Source organism: Setaria viridis, chromosome 4, assembly GCF_005286985.2.
Source record: "Setaria viridis chromosome 4, Setaria_viridis_v4.0, whole genome shotgun sequence".
NCBI classification, from domain to species: Eukaryota; Viridiplantae; Streptophyta; class Magnoliopsida; order Poales; family Poaceae; genus Setaria; species Setaria viridis.
In genome coordinates this window covers 37582874-37603120 of record NC_048266.2, presented here as the reverse complement: position 1 = coordinate 37603120, position 20247 = coordinate 37582874, and the positions used below count along the sequence as shown (strand labels likewise).

The 20247-nt window shown below is 49.5% G+C and overlaps 3 protein-coding genes across 3 annotated transcripts; 2 read left to right on the top strand and 1 right to left on the bottom strand.

Moving 5' to 3' along the window:
* Positions 1–1753: 1753 nt before the first annotated feature.
* On the top strand, positions 1754–4488 carry LOC117852901 (polyubiquitin). Its single transcript, XM_034735197.2, has 2 exons — positions 1754–1862; positions 2890–4488. The coding sequence occupies exon 2, from the start codon at positions 2890–2892 to the stop codon at positions 4261–4263; it is 1374 nt and encodes a 457-aa protein (XP_034591088.1). The 5' UTR covers positions 1754–1862; the 3' UTR covers positions 4264–4488.
* Positions 4489–7092: 2604 nt separating this feature from the next.
* LOC117854234 (polyubiquitin 11-like) lies at positions 7093–8637 on the bottom strand. Its single transcript, XM_034736535.2, has one exon. The coding sequence runs from the start codon at positions 8124–8126 to the stop codon at positions 7293–7295; it is 834 nt and encodes a 277-aa protein (XP_034592426.1). The 5' UTR covers positions 8127–8637; the 3' UTR covers positions 7093–7292.
* Positions 8638–13427: 4790 nt separating this feature from the next.
* LOC117851218 (peroxidase 3) lies at positions 13428–17259 on the top strand. The gene is made up of 4 exons (XM_034732988.2): positions 13428–13889; positions 14015–14206; positions 14315–14477; positions 16538–17259. Exons 1-4 carry the CDS (start codon positions 13680–13682, stop codon positions 16963–16965), a joined length of 993 nt encoding a protein of 330 aa, XP_034588879.1. The 5' UTR covers positions 13428–13679; the 3' UTR covers positions 16966–17259.
* Positions 17260–20247: the final 2988 nt, after the last annotated feature.

Sequence of the window (20247 nt, the reverse complement as noted above, 5' to 3'; positions counted from 1 at the left end):
GATAAGAAGGAAACCGCTTTTGCAAAACCAGAGCATCTTCTCTGATAAAGAAATGCGCGTTGCCTCCTATGAGAAGAAAGCGACGCCCTTTTCTCTATTCTATTTTTATTCATTATTCGTGTCACTGGAAAATGGCCCCGGTGCGAACGTTCAAGGTCCAATCATGCGCCTTTCCATCATCACAAAAAATAAACAAAAATATCCCATGAACGAAAGCAACGTCCGCAAGCACCGCAAAGACGGAGGACCACAAGAACGGAAAGGATGGATTTTTTTTGCCAGCAGGAAGTTGCAGCGTCTCCTCCGTTTACTCGCCGTGCAGATCACGTCGTCCAAGCGGGCGATTGCCGGCGAGGACACGCCGGGGCTCTAGCAGACGCGGAGGGATGCCGACATGTTGATTTTGTTAAGATCTTTCGGTCGGGTTTGGAGTACTAGTAGCTCCGTAATGATCGAGTGGTTAAGCATGTCAAAAATTTATGGTCAACTTAACTTCCATTACTTTTTAATTCGTGCTAACACATCATTCTTAATATATATGGACCTTTAGGATAAGCGAATATTTTTTTAGATAAATAAAGGGAATAATACCTGTAGCCAAAACTTAGTAACACATGTAGCCAAAATTTATTGTCAAGTAACCTTCCATACTACCATCACTCTTAATATGGATGTTTAGGATAAGCAAATTGCTTTTAAATAGAGGGAGTAATACCTGTAGCCAAAACTTAGTAAAATTTAGTGGGAAAGTAATTTGAAGGCAAAGGAGGGCTAAGATAAGAGGACTGCCAAATTTGCTTTGGACATTAACGTCTCATTTTTACAGGTTACTCTACCTTGTACATTCTTTATGTTATGATATGCGCCCGGACATCCTTACTATTTGGGTTGTATTATGAGATTTAAATTGTTGTCGAGTTAATCAGATTTTGCGATATACTTCCTCCGTCCCAAAATACTATTCATTTCGGTTTCTTAGATACGTTACTTTTGTATATATCTAGACATTGTATAATCTAGGTGTGTATAAAAAACTATCTACTTAGAAAAGTCAAAATAGATAGCCAAAATAGATAGTAATTTAGGATGGAGAGAGTATACAAAATGTGTCTACCATTTGCCAATTCAAACTTGCCTTTATGTTGCATGAACCAGTTCGTGATTGATATCATCATATCAATATGTTTTGAGCATGAGTGGCTATTTCTTATTTTCTCAATACTTCCACTGCCATATCCATTTGAGGGATTATCGTTTTGATTCTGAGAAAAACGTTACACTGAAAATGATGGAACTTGGAGGTCTCTTGATCATTTTCACCCTTCCTCTATCACAAACTTCCAAACATAATTTGAACTCCATAATTCAACAAGCAGTATTTTAGAAAACAAACTAACTTTTTAAACCTAGATATATTAATTTTTTAATAATCAAATACATTAAATTAAAGTAATGGAAGCAGGACATATTAATTTAGACACGAATAGCTTTCTCTAGAAAAGGTCATGCTCATGCATGATTGAAACATCACCATTAACGGCGTTAATCTTTCCGTCTAACCATTAACGGTCACCAACCGCAGGAAGCAAACACCGTGAGTCCGTGACCGGTTCTTCTGGCTTTTTCCCGGAGAAATTGTGCGGTGGGAACGGACTCCACGAGAGCCTCTCGCCGCTGGGCCCCACACCGTGGCGTAGCCTCACGGGACGCGCCGCACCACCCCCCCCCCCCCCCCCCCCCCCCCCCCCGTGTATAAATTCCACCCTCCCCTCGCCTCTTCCTCATCCGATCCCCCAATCCCTCGAAGAAACTCTCCCGAGCAATCGAAGCGAAGCGAAGAAGCCTCTCCCAATCCTCTCAAGGTATGCGAGTTCTCGATCCCCTTCTGATCTGTCCCGTGTCAAGTTCTTGGCACCGTACGCGTTCCCTGTTCGTGTTCGTCGTAGATCTCGTTTAGGTTTTGATTAGGCTGCGAATCGATGCCTTTTCCCTGCTCGCGTTCGATTTGTAGTCGATCCTCTGGATAGAGGCGTGGATCTGCGGGTCGTGATGAGGTTGTAGATTCGTGCTTGGCTTGTGTTCGTGTTCCATATGATACGCTAGGGTTGGTTTGCTAACCTGCTGTTGGCATGCTCGTGACCGAGCGGCTGGACTTTGATGGATCAGGCTTACTTTATGTTGGATCGCATGATGCCATGATGGTTCATGTTTGCCGATAGATTGTTGGTTCGATTCATCTTGGTGGTAGTATGCAGAGGAGTACAGCTCGATTGCTGTTTAATCTTGGTAGCTTTACCTAGACCATTGACTTTTTTATAATAGCCGAAACGTTGATTGGTGTGGAATTAATCAATTCTGTTGATCTAGATGTGCAATTAGTTATTTCATTATTGATAGTATGGCTCATTTAGATGTTGCTGCACAATTTCTTAATTGGTTCCTCACTATCTAGCTCAGAATAAACTGTGTTACTGCTTATCTGTCTCTGTTTGTGATGGATTGTTGTATCAAGTAAGGCCACATCACGTGTTGTCAAAGTTTTACATGGCAGTTAATTTTAAAATGCTATTATTCAGATTCTCACCATTATTGATTTGCTTCAAGTTTAGTTTTGTATTCTGTTGAACATAGAATGCAGAGCTGTTAATATGTACTTAATGAGATGTTCATTGATGAGTTCAGAATTGGCTGGTTCCAATATTGCAGTGTCCTGTGTCCTATAATGTTTGTTAGCAAGGTTTTTGTCAAATTTAGTTAGCCTACTCTGCCTTGAGATGTTCATTTTCTTTTCAAGAGTTGATCAGTTTCAGTATCGCATTGTTCTGTGTCTTGTATGGCTGCATGTTTAAGGTGGTTTAACTCTTTGTTTCTGTCCCTTAATGTTTGCAGATGCAGATCTTTGTGAAGACCCTCACTGGCAAGACCATCACGCTTGAGGTTGAGTCCTCTGACACGATCGACAACGTGAAGGCCAAGATCCAGGACAAGGAGGGCATCCCCCCGGACCAGCAGCGTCTCATCTTTGCCGGCAAGCAGCTTGAGGATGGCCGGACCCTTGCCGACTACAATATCCAGAAGGAGTCCACCCTTCACCTGGTGCTGAGGCTCAGGGGTGGTATGCAGATATTTGTGAAGACCCTCACCGGCAAGACCATCACTCTGGAGGTTGAGTCGTCTGACACCATTGACAACGTGAAGGCCAAGATCCAGGACAAGGAGGGCATTCCTCCGGACCAGCAGCGTCTCATCTTCGCTGGCAAGCAGCTTGAGGATGGCCGTACCCTTGCTGACTACAACATACAGAAGGAGTCCACTCTCCACCTTGTGCTCCGCCTGCGTGGTGGTATGCAGATCTTTGTCAAGACTCTTACTGGCAAGACCATCACCTTGGAGGTGGAGTCTTCTGACACCATCGACAACGTGAAGGCCAAGATCCAGGACAAGGAGGGCATTCCCCCGGACCAGCAGCGTCTCATCTTCGCTGGCAAGCAGCTTGAGGATGGCCGTACCCTTGCCGACTACAATATCCAAAAGGAGTCGACCCTTCACCTTGTGCTCCGCCTGCGTGGTGGTATGCAGATCTTTGTCAAGACTCTTACTGGCAAGACCATCACCTTGGAGGTGGAGTCTTCAGACACCATCGACAACGTGAAGGCCAAGATCCAGGACAAGGAGGGCATCCCCCCGGACCAGCAGCGTCTCATCTTTGCCGGCAAGCAGCTTGAGGATGGCCGCACCCTGGCTGACTACAACATACAGAAGGAGTCCACTCTCCACCTGGTGCTCCGCCTGCGTGGTGGTATGCAGATCTTTGTCAAGACCCTTACTGGCAAGACCATCACCTTGGAGGTGGAGTCTTCTGACACCATCGACAACGTGAAGGCCAAGATCCAGGACAAGGAGGGCATTCCCCCAGACCAGCAGCGTCTCATCTTCGCTGGCAAGCAGCTTGAGGATGGCCGTACCCTTGCCGACTACAATATCCAAAAGGAGTCGACCCTTCACCTTGTGCTCCGCCTGCGTGGTGGTATGCAGATCTTTGTCAAGACTCTTACTGGCAAGACCATCACCTTGGAGGTGGAGTCTTCTGACACCATCGACAACGTGAAGGCGAAGATCCAGGATAAGGAGGGCATCCCCCCAGACCAGCAGCGTCTCATCTTCGCCGGCAAGCAGCTGGAGGATGGCCGCACCTTGGCGGATTACAACATACAGAAGGAGTCCACCCTCCACCTGGTGCTCCGTCTCCGTGGTGGCCAGTAAGTCTTGGGGCTGTCGAGCTGCTGTCATTCCTGGGTTCACAAGTCTGGTGCCTGCCTTGTCTCTCAAATGGAGATTGTCTGCGTGTCCTGTTGTTGTGTCATGGTCGAGTCGTGCCCGTCTGATGTGCGTCTTATGTTGTCTGGTGGTGTTTTGTGAACACTTGCTGCTGTGCAGCAGTTTGGTTGAACTATGTGATGAATAAGTGAACCCTGAAATTGCTGTGTCTATCTGTCTGTTAATGGTTTCTGCCGTTCTGGATGTTTCGTTGCTATTATACGGTTTATTCATGTTTATGAAGTGGAAGCACTAAACTTTTCCTGGTGCGTTGCTTCAACAGTTCTGTATATGTTGTGATGATGATAGTCGGTATTGCAATTATGCTGCTTCCTCAATCGCAGTTTCATTTTGGGTCATTTTTCAGTTCATGCTGGTGCTCTGGTTTTAGGTTCATCATATATTTCATATTGATGAAATGTTTATAGGATATATCATTTCAGATTTCCCAGGTGTCATTTGTGCTGATTGATAGCCACCTATGGAGTGATTGCAAATATCGTTATCCCTAAATCTTACGCTTTCTGCAGTTGTATAATTTCAGTACCTTTTGATCGTTACTATCTCGACTGTTTGGACGAGAGTTTCTTAAACATGTACTCTTCCACATCGGTTTTTTTTTATAAATATTATTATGCATATGGACACTATGTCTAGATGCATAATAACCTACAATTTGGAACCCAGATTGGTCGCAGCTATGGTGCCCAAAATGCTATGCGCTCCAAATTCTGTAGCCAATTTGCAGAGGTAGCAGCACGTTTTCATATTATACAGTACTGCATCAAAATGAAACTGGACTGAAGCTCAGGAAATCGCAGAACCACTGGAGCTGACAAACATATGTCTGCTGTCTGCACAGCCATGGCAGAAGATCCCCTAACCTGAAGCTGGTGCCAAAGTTGTTGACAGAAATTCCAAACTCTCTTATATACACATTATCAGTAAGAGATGGAGATTGCGGTTTGCCAAAAATTCAAATTTCTTTGCTTTCGGTGGCAACTGCATGCGTGCTCAGAAAACTGCATACATTCTTCTCTGAGACAACACCACTATATTATGCAATCGTTCCATCATTGTCACTTGTCAGGCAGGCATGCCCTGAATAGTGAATACTAGCCAAAACGCAGAACTCCTGAAATCCTGAATTCTTTACAGATCGAACACCAAAAAACCCTTTTTGTTTGTTATAAACCCCCATGATACAGAACACAAAACGATTGCATGCTGATTGCTATGAAGTAATGCAACTCTGAAACCTCAATGCAGGAGTGCAGGACTGCAGAAGAAAAAAAAAACCTAAATCCTTTTTGTCCCCATGGTCTGATCGCATCCCGTCAAGAGCCGCCGGTCCACAGCCCAGACTGCAGGCGCAGAGACCTCCCCGCTTCTTGGGGATGACGCGAAGGCGACTGAGCTGCGGGTCAGGCCGCCATTGCTGCCGGTGCGATCTCATCAACTGCGCGGCTGCTCGCTCCGCTCGGATGAGTCAGTGACGCCGAATCGAATCACATACGATCCTTGCTGCTGCTGCACTAGAGCGCTGCCCTAAATGAACGGCGCTTCCAGGAGCCAGCAGGGACGAGGGCGAGAAGGACGGCGTCAAGGCGAACGGGCGGGCGGTGGAGCCGACGAGAGATGGGAAGAGAGCCGGTGGCCCAAACCAGGGTTCTTTCTGAAAATAATTGGATCTCGATTAATAATCGCGATACAAACCAGGAGGTTTTGTGAAACAATATTGGATCGCGATCAACAGTCGCGATCCAAATTAGGGGGGTTTATGTAAATTACTAATCCAAAATGAGGGGGCTCTTTGCAAGATTCTGGATCGATTTCGGGCGGGCGCCATGGCGGCCGGCGAGCTCCCCTATCTCCGTCGCCGTACCTCCCGCGCCAGCCTCCGTCAAATTCACGCGGACTAGAGCTGCTTCCGGCCCCGCTCACGCCTCCGCCGCCGCTCGCGGGGCCATGCAGCGGCGGCGCACCGAGATGGCGCGAAGGGCATAGTCAACCAGGATCGTACAGTCACAGCCGGCAGCCGTAAGCTCCTGCCGTGGAGCAGGGCGAGACGAGGAGGATTCGAGGACGCTCGACGCGCTCGGCGGCGGTAGGGATCAGGACGCTCGTTAGTGGCGTCGCCGGCGGTTGCCAAGCACCCGATGCCAAGCTATTTGTGCAGTTGTGCTGACTGATAGGCGCCTACGGATTTTTCCCCTTTTGATCGTTACTATCTCAGATTATATGGAAGAGAGTAGATTGGTTGCAGCTATGAATCCATTCCAGCTATGGTTCCCAAAACGATATGTGCTCCAAATTCTGTGACCAATTTGCAGATGTAGAGTGCACTGCATCAAAATCGAAGTGGTGGCGCAATAGTACGTTACTGCAACCACTACACTACTACTACTGATGCTCAGGAAATTGCAGCGTTAACAGGCCGGAAAATTCCAAATTGGTAAGCAATGGTGCATTTCTCGAGGGATGATCAGAACCACTGGACCTGACAAACTTGTTGACAGAATGTCAAAACCCTCTGATATGCGCATTATCAGTGAGAGATGGGGATTGTGGTTTGCCAAAAAATTCCAATTTCTTTGCATTTGGTGGCATAGAACGTACAACTGCATGGCTACGCAGTCAACTGCCTACATTCGTCTCTGAGACAACACCACTGTATCATAAGTACCATCGTTCCATCACTGTCAGGCAGGCATGCCCTGAAGGCCTGAATACTAGCCAAAACGAAACTCAAGGACATAACTCCAGAAATTCCAATGCTGGATTGCAGATCGAACACCAAAAAAAACCTTTTTATTGTTATTAATTATCATAAACCCCCATGATACAGACCACAATACGACTGTATGCTGATTACTTTGAAGCAATGCAACTCTGAAATCTCAATGCAAAGATTGAAGATGAAAAAAACCCTAAACCCTTTGCTAAACCCCACGATCTGATCTGATCGTATCCTGTCAGGCGCCGCCGGTGACGGTGCCGTTGAAGATCTCGATGGTGTCGCCGTTCTTGACCTCGTGCCACCGCAGGGTGCGGTCCTCGTCCATGACGTTCTGCTTGTACACGAAGAAGTAGCCGCCGCTGCCGTCGTGCACGGGGAGGTGCAGCCTCTCCACCTCCTTGCGCAGGTCGCGGACCACGTCCATAGCGCCCACCTCCAGCGCCACCGCCCTCGCGCCGAACATCACCTTCACCGCGATCCTCTGCTGGTTCCTGGCCCCGACCCCGTTGCCGCCGCCCGCCGCCGCCGCCGCCGCCGCATCCGAGGTGGGCGGCTGGCGCACGACGACGCACAGCTCCATCACACCGTCCGCCGGAGGGTCGTAGTCCGCCAGCGCCCTGCCGTCGTCCATCTCCGCCTTGCCGACGAAAAGTGCCGACCTCGACGCGGGCAGCGCGCCCTCCGTGCGGTCCTGGAGGAGTTCCTTGACGCGCGCCACGGTGTCGGCCGCGCGGACGTCGAGCGCGACGGTGTGGCCGATCGCGGGGGCCGAGACGGCGACGCGGACGACGTCGGCCGCGGGGTTGGCGGAGGCGGGGGAGGGGGAGGAGGTGGGCGCGTCGTCGTCGTCGGGGAGGAGGAGGAGGATGCGGGATCCCTGGAGGACGCCGTAGTGCGCGGCGTCGCGCGCGTCGTCGTCGAGCTCCCGGCCGCCGAGGAAGAGGCGCTGGGAGGCCGCCGGGACGCCCTCGCGCGCGCGCACCGCCTCCTTCACCTCCCGCACCGTCGCGAAGTACCACACCTCGAGGGTGAACTCCCGGCCCCGCGGCGTCGCGAACGTCACGTCCATTTCCTCCCAGCACCGCGGCGCCTTCCGCCGATCGTGGCGTCTCGTGTCGTGGCGGTCCCCACGGGGCGGCGGGGGCGCGCGCGCAGCCGCAATGCGGGAGAGGGTTGGGGGGGTCTTGACGGCCGCCCCCGAGCGAGGCAGCGAGGGATGGGGTGGCGGTGAGCTGTGCGCGCGGACGAGATCGCGGCGGCGGCGGTGGGCGAGGGCGCACGAGCGAAACGGTCGCGACGGGCGAGGCGCCCGCCGATCCAGCGGGGCGCCAGGCGTGGCCGCGTGGCGGTCAGCGCGCGCGCGCGGCTGGAGACTTACTGGATCGCAGGCAAAATCTCTCTGTTTCGGCGACGTCGAACAAACCGCTGCACACCGGTGGGCCGCCCAGCTGAGCTCTTCCTTGGGCCGTGCAGTCGAGTTTTGGTAGCTATTGGGCTGGGTCCATTTAAAACGGTGTCAAAGGCTGAGCCCAGTACCTTTTAGTTTGCGTGGCCGTGTAAAGTCAGGCGTGACTGGTGCCGACGCGCCGGCGCCGCGTCAGTCCATCGCCGCCGGCACACGATCTCATCTCAGCACCCGGTGCGTGCGCTCGTGTTGCCTCTCATCTTCACTCGACCGAGGATCTGAAGCTCTACCCTGTTACAGAGTGTAAATTCAACGATTGAATGGATATCTTGCGAGAGGAATGGACGGCATGAGATAACTCATGCGTCCACGAGTACACGTGGAATTTACATTTCCCCGCAACATCGCAGAGACAGTTGTTCCTGCACAGAAAATCCCACAGACACGTGCGCAATTGCAGCACTTGCAATGGCCGATGGCCGATGCATATTCCTGTAGCGAAGGTGCACACATGACCACGAGTGGCCGGACAATCTCGTCGGTTGCAGACCTGAAGTACGTAGCCGAGGCCGGCCGCCGGCGCCTTGCCCATGCGTACGCCCGCCTTGAATGCGCGCCAACCCGGAAGCGAACCACACGCCTGCCTCCGGCGACTTTCTTGCAGCATCTTTCCTCTCCAATGCCATGTTTGCATCCAACAGCCAGCTGCCTCCTGCCCGCTGCCCTGCGCGCACGCACGGCATGCACGGTGGCTCCACGACAGTGACGGCGGCGACGGACAGCGACGCCGCAACCGACTGATCGGCGAAGCGTGTCTCGAAAAAACCTCAGGCTGCCCCGGCCCTGCCCGCCATCAGCGCATGCATCGTCACTGTCGTCTACTGCTCAGACGTACGCCACACCTCGCAGCAAAACTAAACAGTGCTAGCAGAGTAGCAGTTCATGGGCGTCGTCACATGTGTAACCAATCCACCACTTACCCCCCATGTGATGACAAAGATTATAACAATGTGTGTGACGGCAGCTACTGTAGCGACGCTATCAGCGAAGGAATCATCTTCAGGAAGGGATGGTGGATCGGGGGGCGACAATGGCTAGAGCTGCATGTGCTAGAGTTCAAGAACACCCATCCATCATCGTCTAACGGCTGGCAAGCACTACAAAGGCTTGGCTTGGCTTGGCTGTCATCATCAGCCACTTTGAATGGAATTATCGCTTGCTTTTTATCCGTTTTTGTTCGCTTCTTCATTTCAGTTTCTCGGTGAAGCTAGTTGTTACAGATGGAGAGTAGAAAATCTCTTCACCAATCGCTTTACCTTCACAAAGAATCACTGAACTCGTAAAACAAAAAAAGCAAAGAGGATCTCTGAATCAATTGGGAGGCTAAATTTGAAAAAAAAAACTGAGTATCCACAGCTACTACGAGATTAACAAACTGCTGAATGCTGATTTGCTGAACATGGCTCTATTACCACCTATCATTACGGTTGGGCCCCCCACACAACCTGAAAGCGAGAGGTGTAGTTGACAACCTACCACTGACAGAGATGCAAAGGTCTAGGTCATTTCCGAGGACATGATTTGCCCATGAAAAGGGCATGTGTCTTGTATGCTAACCCTTCCTGGCCATCTTTGCAGAACAGTCACTCTGAAGCTGCTAGATGTGCCTGTCCTTGACCTCCCTTGAGCCTGAGCTTGTTTGCCCTTGCAAGTGATCCTCGGTGGAATCAAGTACTGGTCAAGCAAGAGACGGTGATTGCATCTACAAAATGTTTAAGAGGTTCACAGCCTGAAAAGTGTCTTGAGCTTGTCGATTAGCTGTCACTAAGAGCTGGGAGATGCATTGTGCTGATGAGGTCAGTTAGGTAACTGGTTCTAGTCATGTGCTCATATCATAAGCCAAGATACTTTTTACAATTAAAATGATGTGGCTGACAGAGCCAAATTGAACTTGTGCTTAACCTCTCCGACTAGACGGCGCAACGAACTTACGGTATGAAGTCAGTTGGATCTGTAGAAGATACCCAATACATGACAATGTTCAGTATGTATGAACTGTGTGTGTGCTGAATGCATTGAATGGAGTGTGGTGCTTTCACGGGAGTTGGGGAAGCATGACCGAGACGGACACTGCAATTTCTGCATTCAAAACCCCAACTCGCTTTGTACTTCCAAGCAAGTTCCAATTCTTTTAGGAGTTGTTCGTGGATGATCACATTATTTAACTGGTGTCCGGCAAGCAAGCATTGGCGTGTTGGTCCAAGTAAAGGAAGACTAAGGATGCGTTTGGATACGAGGTGCTAAACTTTAATAGTGTCACATCGGATGTTTGGACGCTAATTAGGAGAACTAAACATGAGCTAATTATAAAACTAATTACATAATCTTGTGTTAATTCGCGTGATGAATCTATTAAGCCTAATTAATCCATCATTAGCAAATGGTTACTGTAGCACCATATTGTCAAATCATGGACTAATTAGGCTTAATAGATTCGTCTCGCGAATTACACTCCATCTGTGCAATTAGTTTTGTAATTAGCCTATATTTAATACTCCTAATTAGCATCCAAATATCTGATATGACGGGTGTTAAACTTTAACATTTCGGAGCCAAACAGGCCCTAAGATGTTTCTGAAGAGACACTGCCATTTTATTCGCCACAAAGTACAGGCATGTATATACATGTCAACTGCAACTGGATGGGGAAAAAAACGTAAGCATGATAAATGTAAGAACGAAGAAAGAAAACAGATCGATTAGCGCACATTTCTAGGCATGATTGGTGTATCCTATGCTCCTCACTAATTCTCTCCTTCAGGACCATTGTCTGCCAACTACTTGAGCTGGAATCTGGTAACACGAAGAATTCTCTGCTCTCTGAGCAAAAATACTGCATTGTTAGTCCTGATTATGACTCTCTCATGAGTCATGACAGACTGTCATGGCCTCATGGTTGTATCATTGTATGATCAGCCACTGCCTAAAAAAGTGTTGCGCTAGCTAGTATGAGTGATGAGCATGCATCCACGTTATTCCACATCATGGTCCATCTGGAGTACTAATCAGCTGGTTCTGTTCGATCTTGAGAGCAACCAGTAATTTCTAGACTGGTCCTGAACTACATGATCAGAGCTGCTGACAGCCATTGCAAAATACAATTTGCAGCTTGTGGGCTACTCATCAGGGGAAAACAAAGTATTTCCTAGGTTGGCATTGCTTGTCTCCCACAACAGTGACCCGATTTGATGATCCTGGTCGCAAGTTATTCCAAAAGATCTTCATACGATCGAGCAAGGCTGAAAGAAGTAAATCCGTAGGCTAGGTGCTAGCAGGGAGGTAGCAAAAGACATGAAGTGGGGGAGCAAGAGGAATGCTTGCTTGCAGGGAGAGACCATTGCATGCTTTTGATGGGATTCACTCTTTTTTCCCCTCCGTATAAAGCCTCAGTTCACCAACCTCCTCTTACCAGCAGCCAAGGAGCCCGTGAAAACCTGCAATGTGATGCCGAATTTTGGATGGAAAAAAATGGAGAGGGATTTTCAAAAGGAAAAAAAAAAACAAATCGAGAGATCAGACATAATCAGAGTAGTGTGCTTCTCTGCATTTATCCATTTTGTCGCCAGAAATATCAGTCAAAATAGTTGATGCAGCATATGACATGACATGATGTTGGTGAGCCAGCCATTCTGATAAGAACTGGCCGGCACCCGGCTAATGATCAGGACGACTGGCACCGGCCATCAGCCGGTGCTGTCGGTGACCACGAACGCGAAGAGAGAGCCAAGGATCAGGAGCTGAAGGGGGGGGCGCCAAGACACAAGCGCTAGAAACATGGGGGTTGGGTGAGCGGTGACACGCACTAACCACCCTGCACCTTTTGCCGCCGATGGGGATGGTTCGATCAGTAGTTCGGTAGCATGGGCACGAACAGTGCCGTCAGTAATAACAGAAAAACAAAAGCTAAAGGAAGCTTCTTGGACAGGAACAGCAATCTTATCGATCCCATTCGTTTCAGTAGCCACGCACGCCCTACTGCTACTAGGCTGCTACTACCATCTTTGTGACATTTTCTCGTCCTCTGCGAACCTGATGTTCCTCCTACATCTGACGAAGAACGTGTTGTAGCATCAGCGGGCACGCCGTAGTACGTGATGCGGCCGTCTGAAGGTATGTGGATAGGGCACCAGAAGATGCAGAGCAGCAGGGGATGTTCAGTTGAAGTTGCTCACAGATTTCCCGCACGGCTGGGCTATGCTGATAGCCTGACACAGCTTTATTTGTCGCGCGTTCATGTGGGGGCGTCTGTGTGCGTGTACTGCCGCCCCCCCCCCCCCCCCCCCCCCCCCCCCCCCCGCACTGTCTCCTCGCACTGTTTGGAATCTTTGGATGCAGAGAGAGGAGGAGCTCGAAAGCATAAAGGAACTGATCAGCTTGTGACGATGGGCTCTACGCCTCTACCAGCTGCCGCCGCGTGATTCTCTTGACCAATCAATCAGCCAGCCAGCCTACACTAAAAGCAAAATGTATCTCAAACCTTCGCTGTTCTGAATTCAGACAAAACTCCGACAACAGTCCACTGAATGTCTGAATTTTCCTGACGACGAGTACAGAGTTGGCGTAGACCGTAGAGTACCACGTAGGCAGCCGTTGGGGAATAGGGGACGGCAGCCGCGGCAAGCGAAAACCATCCACTATGGTCGGTAGTCTGACGACGCGTACATCACCTACGACGCTTGACGGGTGACACATGGAGTTGGAGCGCGCCACCCCCGGAGACGGAGACCGCCGCCGCGCTGGCGATGACGCTGACGTGCCCCCGGTCCTCCATTTGTGCAGCAGCGTGCGCTCCGCCTCGACCACCGGTAGCCGCCACGTACGCGAGCACGTACACGCCGACTGCGTACAAGTACACCCGGCCGGGGCTCTACCGGCCAGCACGCCGGTAGTTGGACCCGGCGCTGTCCGGCGACCGCGTCGTCGTCCTCCTCGCTACCGACTCGCCGGGGATATCAAATGCGCGCGGCAACCAAACCCCACTAACCACTCGTGGTCTTGTGCCGCCGCCCGCAGCGTGCCTTGCTGTTACCGTGTGTATATATAGCCCGGAGCCCGGCTCGGAATCTTGTACCGGTACCACTCGGCAGACACACACGAGCTAACTAGTAGAGACTCGGGAGCAGAGGACAGGTAGCGCCGGCGAGTGATCGGAGCGAGATGGCGAGAATGGCGGTGGTGGCGGTGGTGGTGGTGGTGGCAGCCGTGCTCGCCGGCGGCGCGCGGGCGCAGCTGAGGGAGGGGTTCTACGAGCACAGCTGCCCGCAGGCGGAGAAGATCATCAAGGACTACGTGATGGAGCACATCCCCCACGTGCCATCCATCGCCGCCACCCTCCTCCGCACGCACTTCCACGACTGCTTCGTCAGGGTACGTGCCAGTGTCTAGTGTGTGCCGGCGTGCTCTGTTCTTCTTCTTCTTCTTCCTGCCGGCGCGGCAGGGTACGTGGCGACGGACGCTGACGGCGGCCAATGCCGCCTCCTTCTTCCCTGCAGGGCTGCGACGCGTCGGTGCTGCTGAACGCGACGGGCGGGAACGAGGCGGAGAGGGACGCGGCGCCCAACCAGACGCTGCGCGGCAACGGCTTCATCGACCGCGTCAAGGCGCTCGTCGAGAAGGAGTGCCCCGGCGTCGTCTCCTGCGCCGACATCCTCGCCCTCACCGCCCGCGACTCCGTCGTCGCCACCGTGAGCACCCTTCCACCCGCTCCCCCCGCCGAAGCACCGCCGGCGACATTGCCGCGCCGACGCGCGGCAGCTAGCTCGTCGTCGCTGACACGCTGAGAGTGAGTGCAGGGCGGGCCGTCCTGGAGCGTGCCGACGGGGCGGCGCGACGGCACGGTGTCCATCAAGCAGGAGGCGCTGGACCAGATCCCCGCGCCCACCATGAACTTCACCGAGCTCCTCCAGTCGTTCCAGAACAAGAGCCTCGACCTCGCCGACCTCGTCTGGCTCTCAGGTAACTCAAAACCTCTCTCCCTCCTCCCTCCATTGCCACCGCCATTCAGAGCTCATCAGTTACTACTTCACTGCTTTCACCTGACGACAACTTCAACAAATCTTTGGTAAAAAAAAACAAGCAAGCAAACAAGAAGATTCTTTCCACATGCCAATCAACCTAGCTAATTTTACACAAGGAAACAAATCAACAGTGACAGGGATGGTTATTAGTTACTAGTCCTCGGATTAGAATGGTTTTAGCTATCTGTTTAAACGTGGTGATCCTAACACGGCACCGACACAGAGTGATGTTACGTTTGCTGAGTGAATCATCCATCATTTGTTCGGAGAATACGTTTGCTCAGGCTGGCTGGCATAAGCTGTGAGATTGTACTTGGTCACTAGAAACAGTACTGGTAGTAGCTTTGGCAAATTGTTTATGTGTTGAGCCGGCAGTCAGCACACGTAGACACGCTCCTACCCACCCACTCTCTCTCAGCAGGACCAGTCTAAATGTCCCTGAGCTAGATTTTCTTTTTCTTTTGCGAAGAATGTCCCTGAGCTAGATGGCTCCAAGGTAAACTTCTTTAGCTTGCCATGTGCATTGTACAGCAGAACAAAACAGTAGGAGCCTAGAACATTTTAGCAGCAGTGAGTTCCACTCCATGTCATGGCCAGATTGGACAGACCTGAACATGCAGAGAGCCACAGACAGCGTGTCTTGATTACCGACTACTAGTATTAGTATTACATTACTGAATGGCACATTTATCATCAGCCAGATCTATGTACCCAAAAAAGACCAAAGTTCTGTCAGTCAAATCTGCACATAAAAGGCCAGAGTTCAGCATGATGCATGAGTGGCGTTTAGTGGCGTTGCATCATGGGCAAACCAAATGTTAGGGAACTTACTTAACCTTGTCATTCTAGAATGAATCTAGCCAACAACAAAGGAGGCTTTTAAATTGGACAACTACCAGTCTGTTCATCCCCAGTCTTCGGATCAGTGCCGTGTATAGCACATATGCACTTAGTCCTTGGGAAGAGACGCAGTATGGTAGTTAACATCTAAATGATGGTTTTGTCCTGTCTATGTAGCCAGAGTTTGGTAGCTGGAAAATGATTCCATATCACAATAGGGCATGGAACGCATACAGACAACTCCCCAGACTGAAAGCTCTGTGATACTAGCTTGCTAGTACTAAACTACAAGGAGAACAATGTCTAAAAAGTTAGCATTGGGGTAGTAACGGGAAGAGATGTAACTAACCACCTTGGATGTAGTAGCATTGTCCAGAGCATGTTATCTTGCTAGAACAGGATCGATGACTTGAGTGAAAGTTGGAATCTGAGTACTTGTATGCACGTCATAATGTGATAAGGACGTCTTGGACTGCAGTCACTTGACTGGTTTGTTGTGTCACTGACGGGCATCGCATCTTTTATACGTGGACAACCTATCCTGATGCCGACATGCACGCTGCTGCTAACTGCCATAAAATCAGTCTGTTCTGATTATTCTAACTTCTAAGGGCAACCACAATATTTTTTGGGCAAAGCAGTCCATATGAGTGAGGTCCTGAACGAGTACTACAATATTACTATCAGAGTAGTAAAAAATCATCTATATCCATCTCTGCCGCATACAAGTATAATATGGGCAGTCCATACCCTATCGTACTATGGGTGACTTTTTTTATTCTTTTCATATGGACTACTTGCACAATAATACTAGGAGGCCGAATGGAATAACTACTTCTCTACCACATTATGGACAGAAACTCCTGAACGAGAAGTAGGTTGATGCTGCATTGATACCATCATGTGCACACGACATTCCAAGCTAGGTGACAACTGCAGATAGAGTTATGAACCTATCGTATTTGTATCAGTGCACCGAATGGTTTCGAAAACTCTAAGCTGAATAATTTCCTCCAAATTCTTAGCCATCCTGCAACAGTCACTGAATTACTACTGACTACTGTTATGTGCTAATCCGTGGTAATTTGCTAGCTGAACATTGTGGCTGCAACTCACCTGCTGTCTGCTGATGACCGATCACCTATGCTGTTCATGCAGGGGCTCACACCATCGGCATCGCGCACTGCAACTCCTTCACGGAGCGGCTCTACAACTTCACCGGGCGCGGTGGCCCCGGCGACGCGGACCCGTCGCTGGACCCGCTGTACGCGGCGAACCTCCGCCGGACCAAGTGCAAGACGCCGACGGACAACACCACCATCGTCGAGATGGACCCGGGGAGCTTCCGGACCTTCGACCTCAGCTACTACCGTGGCGTGCTCAAGCGCCGGGGCCTGTTCCAGTCCGACGCCGCGCTCATCACCGACGCGGCGGCCAAGGCCGACATCCTCACCGCGGTGAACTCGCCGCCCGAGTTTTTCTCCCAGGTGTTCGCGCGCTCCATGGTGAAGATGGGCGCCATCGAGGTCAAGACCGGGTCCGAGGGCGAGATCAGGAAGCACTGCGCCGTCGTCAACAAGCACTAGGCGGGAATCCATCTCATTGGGATACCGGTGGATACATGGCTACATGCATGGTCTGCATTTGCAGGCGCATTCGGTGGTGGTGCATGGATCGTGCTGTTTGAATGTTCAGTTGATTATGGGGTGTTCATTCTTTTGTTTCCTTTGTGATGTTCATTGAGGTGTTTTTTGCAGTTTCTGTTTGAGCTGTAACTATGTCATGTACGCCTTTTTGTTCTTGTTATTCCTGCAACTGTAAGTTATTTCAGTGATTGGTACCCATGGAGGTGAGAATAAAGAAGGGGAAACGTTCTGTTATTCCGTTTCGTCTTTTGATAATTTCCCACACTTCTAGGACAGGATTGACCGACCTTGACAAAATCTAAAACTCCACAGCCTTCACTCAAACTTCAGAATATCGTCGCTTGTTCGTACCCAGACTTCAATCAAATGTTGTAATTTGCTTATCAGAATCTATCCAAGCATCGTTTTTTACACTACATTGTGGCTGCTTTTAGGGCGCGTTTGGAGTAGCTCTAGCTGGCTCCGGCTCCTCCTGACACGCGCACTGTTGCATCAGAGGAGCCGGAACCAAAGGAGCCACAATTTGTGGCTCCACCGGCCGGAACTGGTGGGAGCTCAACCACTGACCCTTAGTCTCAATAAAGTGCATAAGAAACCATTCTTAGTTTCTAATTTGACATCATGGAAATAAGTTTGTACGACTATAGGTTTGATGAAGCATGTAGTCCTTTTTCTTATTCCGCATCCACTATACTTTAGTGATGGAATAAACACCAAAAACGAGAAGCGTTTATATTTTTTTATCGAAATACGTATCTCTGTATTAAAAAGGAAAAAAGGTTTAAGCACACAATATGAACCACTGGTGGGCTCGCTGAATGACCATCCAATATGTATGAGAGGCTATTACAAAGATAATATATCAGACCATGAACGAGGATCTCAGGAATCCAATATGTATGAGAGGCTATTACAAAGATAACAGATCAACCATGAATGAGGATCTACAGTCCAGAGGCGACAGCGGAAAGCCAACCATACGAAGAACTTCACCTTTAAAGGGGCTCATGATTTCCAGACCAAATGTGGTCTCTGTGCTGAATGCCTTAGAGGAAACTTTATACGATAATGCTACAACGCGGATGTCCGGACGCGCATACTCTTTCCGGACGACCACGACCACATTCCTATCCATATATTATTGTTGAAGAGTTGTGTTCCTCACTAAAAGTTAAAAAGGAAAAATATCTCTCTCATCTCCGCACGGAGCGCCTCGCAGCCTTCCACCACCGAGCGTTTGCGCCCCGACGGCCGCCCCCACCCCCACCCCCGCTAGCCCCTTGTGCACGCCCCCATGCTTGATGTAGGCTTGGTTACAGATCCATGGCGCAATCAAGATCTACAGCCATGGGGCAGGTTGAGGACATGTGCTAGGGGAGCTCCGGTTCCTATCCTCATTTGACTGACTAAGGTCCCCTTTAGCAAGGCTTTGGCTGCGGCTTCTCCATCGAGCAAAAATGGCTCCGCCGAAGAAGCTCCGGATTTCCTGTTGTCTGGTGCTTATGGACGAAGCCGGAGCCTAAAAATGCGGCTCCCCGCAGCTCCACCCAGTCCGCGAAGACAAAATTCCAAGCTTGACCCTGTTGTAGGGAGGCGGGGACGGAGAGGAGAGGTGGCCGGCGGTCGGCGTGGGTGGGGAAGAGAGGAGAAAAAAAGAGAAAAGGGAGAGAAGGGGAAATAAAGAGAGGAGAAAAAATAGGAAGAAAAGAGAAAACTGAAAAATAAAAATAAAAAGGATAAGGGTATTATAGACATTTCTCATTTTTATCCATGTTACACAGCTACGAGAAGCTTGCCAAACATTTTTCTATCCAAATAAGCTGAAGCAAAAAAAACTGCTTCACCGAACAAGCCACAGCCGCAGCCCTGCCAAACGAGTCCTAATATCCCCTACCCACGTCTCTTTCTCTCCACATAAAGGGGCCTTGCGTTGCCCATCTGGAGGATCTCTAGCCACGGCCCTGAAAGTTGCAGGTCCTCGTGCCGTCGCCTTGCCCCCCCCCCCCCCATCTTGAGGATCTCCGTCCACCAGCCTCGGGAACTGCAACACACTAATCCTCACACCGCCGCCGTCGCCTTGTGCCGCCCTTCTGGAGGATCTCCCATCCAACCCTGCTAAGATGGAGATAGCTTCATGCCTTCATCAACCTGCACTGCCTCTCTTATCTTCTCGATCATGGTTAGGATAAATTGGTGTTGGTTGCAGTACTATATTTGTTGCAATTTCTTATTTGCAATGTTGGGGCTACTTATTTCGGATGGTGACTCGAAATCTTAGTACTACTTGATTTCAATGTTACAATAGGCTACTTTGCTTTGAATGTTGATGCAGTAGGTTTTGTTTGTTACAACTGGTGATTTGTGATGTTGGGATATTTTTTTTCTGAATGTTGAAGCATTGATTTGGCAATTTGAATTTTTCAGGTCACTTGTTACAAATATCACAACAGTAATTTTTGTTTGTTGCGATTGGTGATTTGAAATGTTTCAGACTACTTATTCTTAATGTTGCAGCAATAATTTTTCAGGCCGCTTGGTCTAAATGTCGCATCAGTAATTTTTGTTTGTTGCGATTGGTGATTTGAAATGTTTCAGACTACTTGTTCTAAATTTTGCAGCAATAATTTTTCAGGCAGCTTGTTTTAAATGTCGCAGGTGCAGCTGTAGTTTTTTGGTTGCACTTGGTGATTTGAAATGTTTCCGATTACTTGTTCTGAATGTTGTAGCAAAATATTTTCCATTTATCATGATTGGTGATTTTCTGAAGTGGATTTGGTTTTGTTCCCCTGTTCAAGTCAGTTGGATAGGCAAAGAAGGAGGTGTCAGTTTTAAAGCTGTCGTGGTCTTGTATTGATGTTGAGAGATTTTTTTGTTGTTGTTGCGATATCCTTGATGTTGCATCAACGAGCTTGTTCGAATCTGCAAAAGTTGATTTTTTATTCTAATATTGTATATATTGTTTTCCATGTTATATATGTAATATTTTTGTATTGTATAGTTTATTGTTCATATTATCCCTTTTGACCGATAATATATCTTTTTTTCTCTCTTGTGCAGGCAGTGGGAGTATGGTTGTAGATTGGCACTCCAGCAAGCACGGTAGTAACGCGGAGCCTTGCAGTGCAGAAACAATATGGGACGTTTAGGTGGGTAGGTAGCTACAGGGTATTAATTAGTATGGATGCATCGTCCAATGGCTAGCATCTGGATTGGACGTTCCGG

What these genes read in the sequence shown, in the direction of transcription:
- LOC117852901 (XM_034735197.2), top strand. Translation starts at nt 2,890, where the DNA reads ATGCAGATCTTTGTGAAGACCCTCACTGGCAAGACCATCACGCTTGAG.
- LOC117854234 (XM_034736535.2), bottom strand. Translation starts at nt 8,126, where the DNA reads ATGGACGTGACGTTCGCGACGCCGCGGGGCCGGGAGTTCACCCTCGAG.
- LOC117851218 (XM_034732988.2), top strand. Translation starts at nt 13,680, where the DNA reads ATGGCGAGAATGGCGGTGGTGGCGGTGGTGGTGGTGGTGGCAGCCGTG. An exon ending in GCGACTCCGTCGTCGCCACC is followed by an intron (nt 14,207 to 14,314) that starts GTGAGCACCCTT and finishes GAGTGAGTGCAG; the next exon opens with GGCGGGCCGTCCTGGAGCGT. An exon ending in CGACCTCGTCTGGCTCTCAG is followed by an intron (nt 14,478 to 16,537) that starts GTAACTCAAAAC and finishes CTGTTCATGCAG; the next exon opens with GGGCTCACACCATCGGCATC.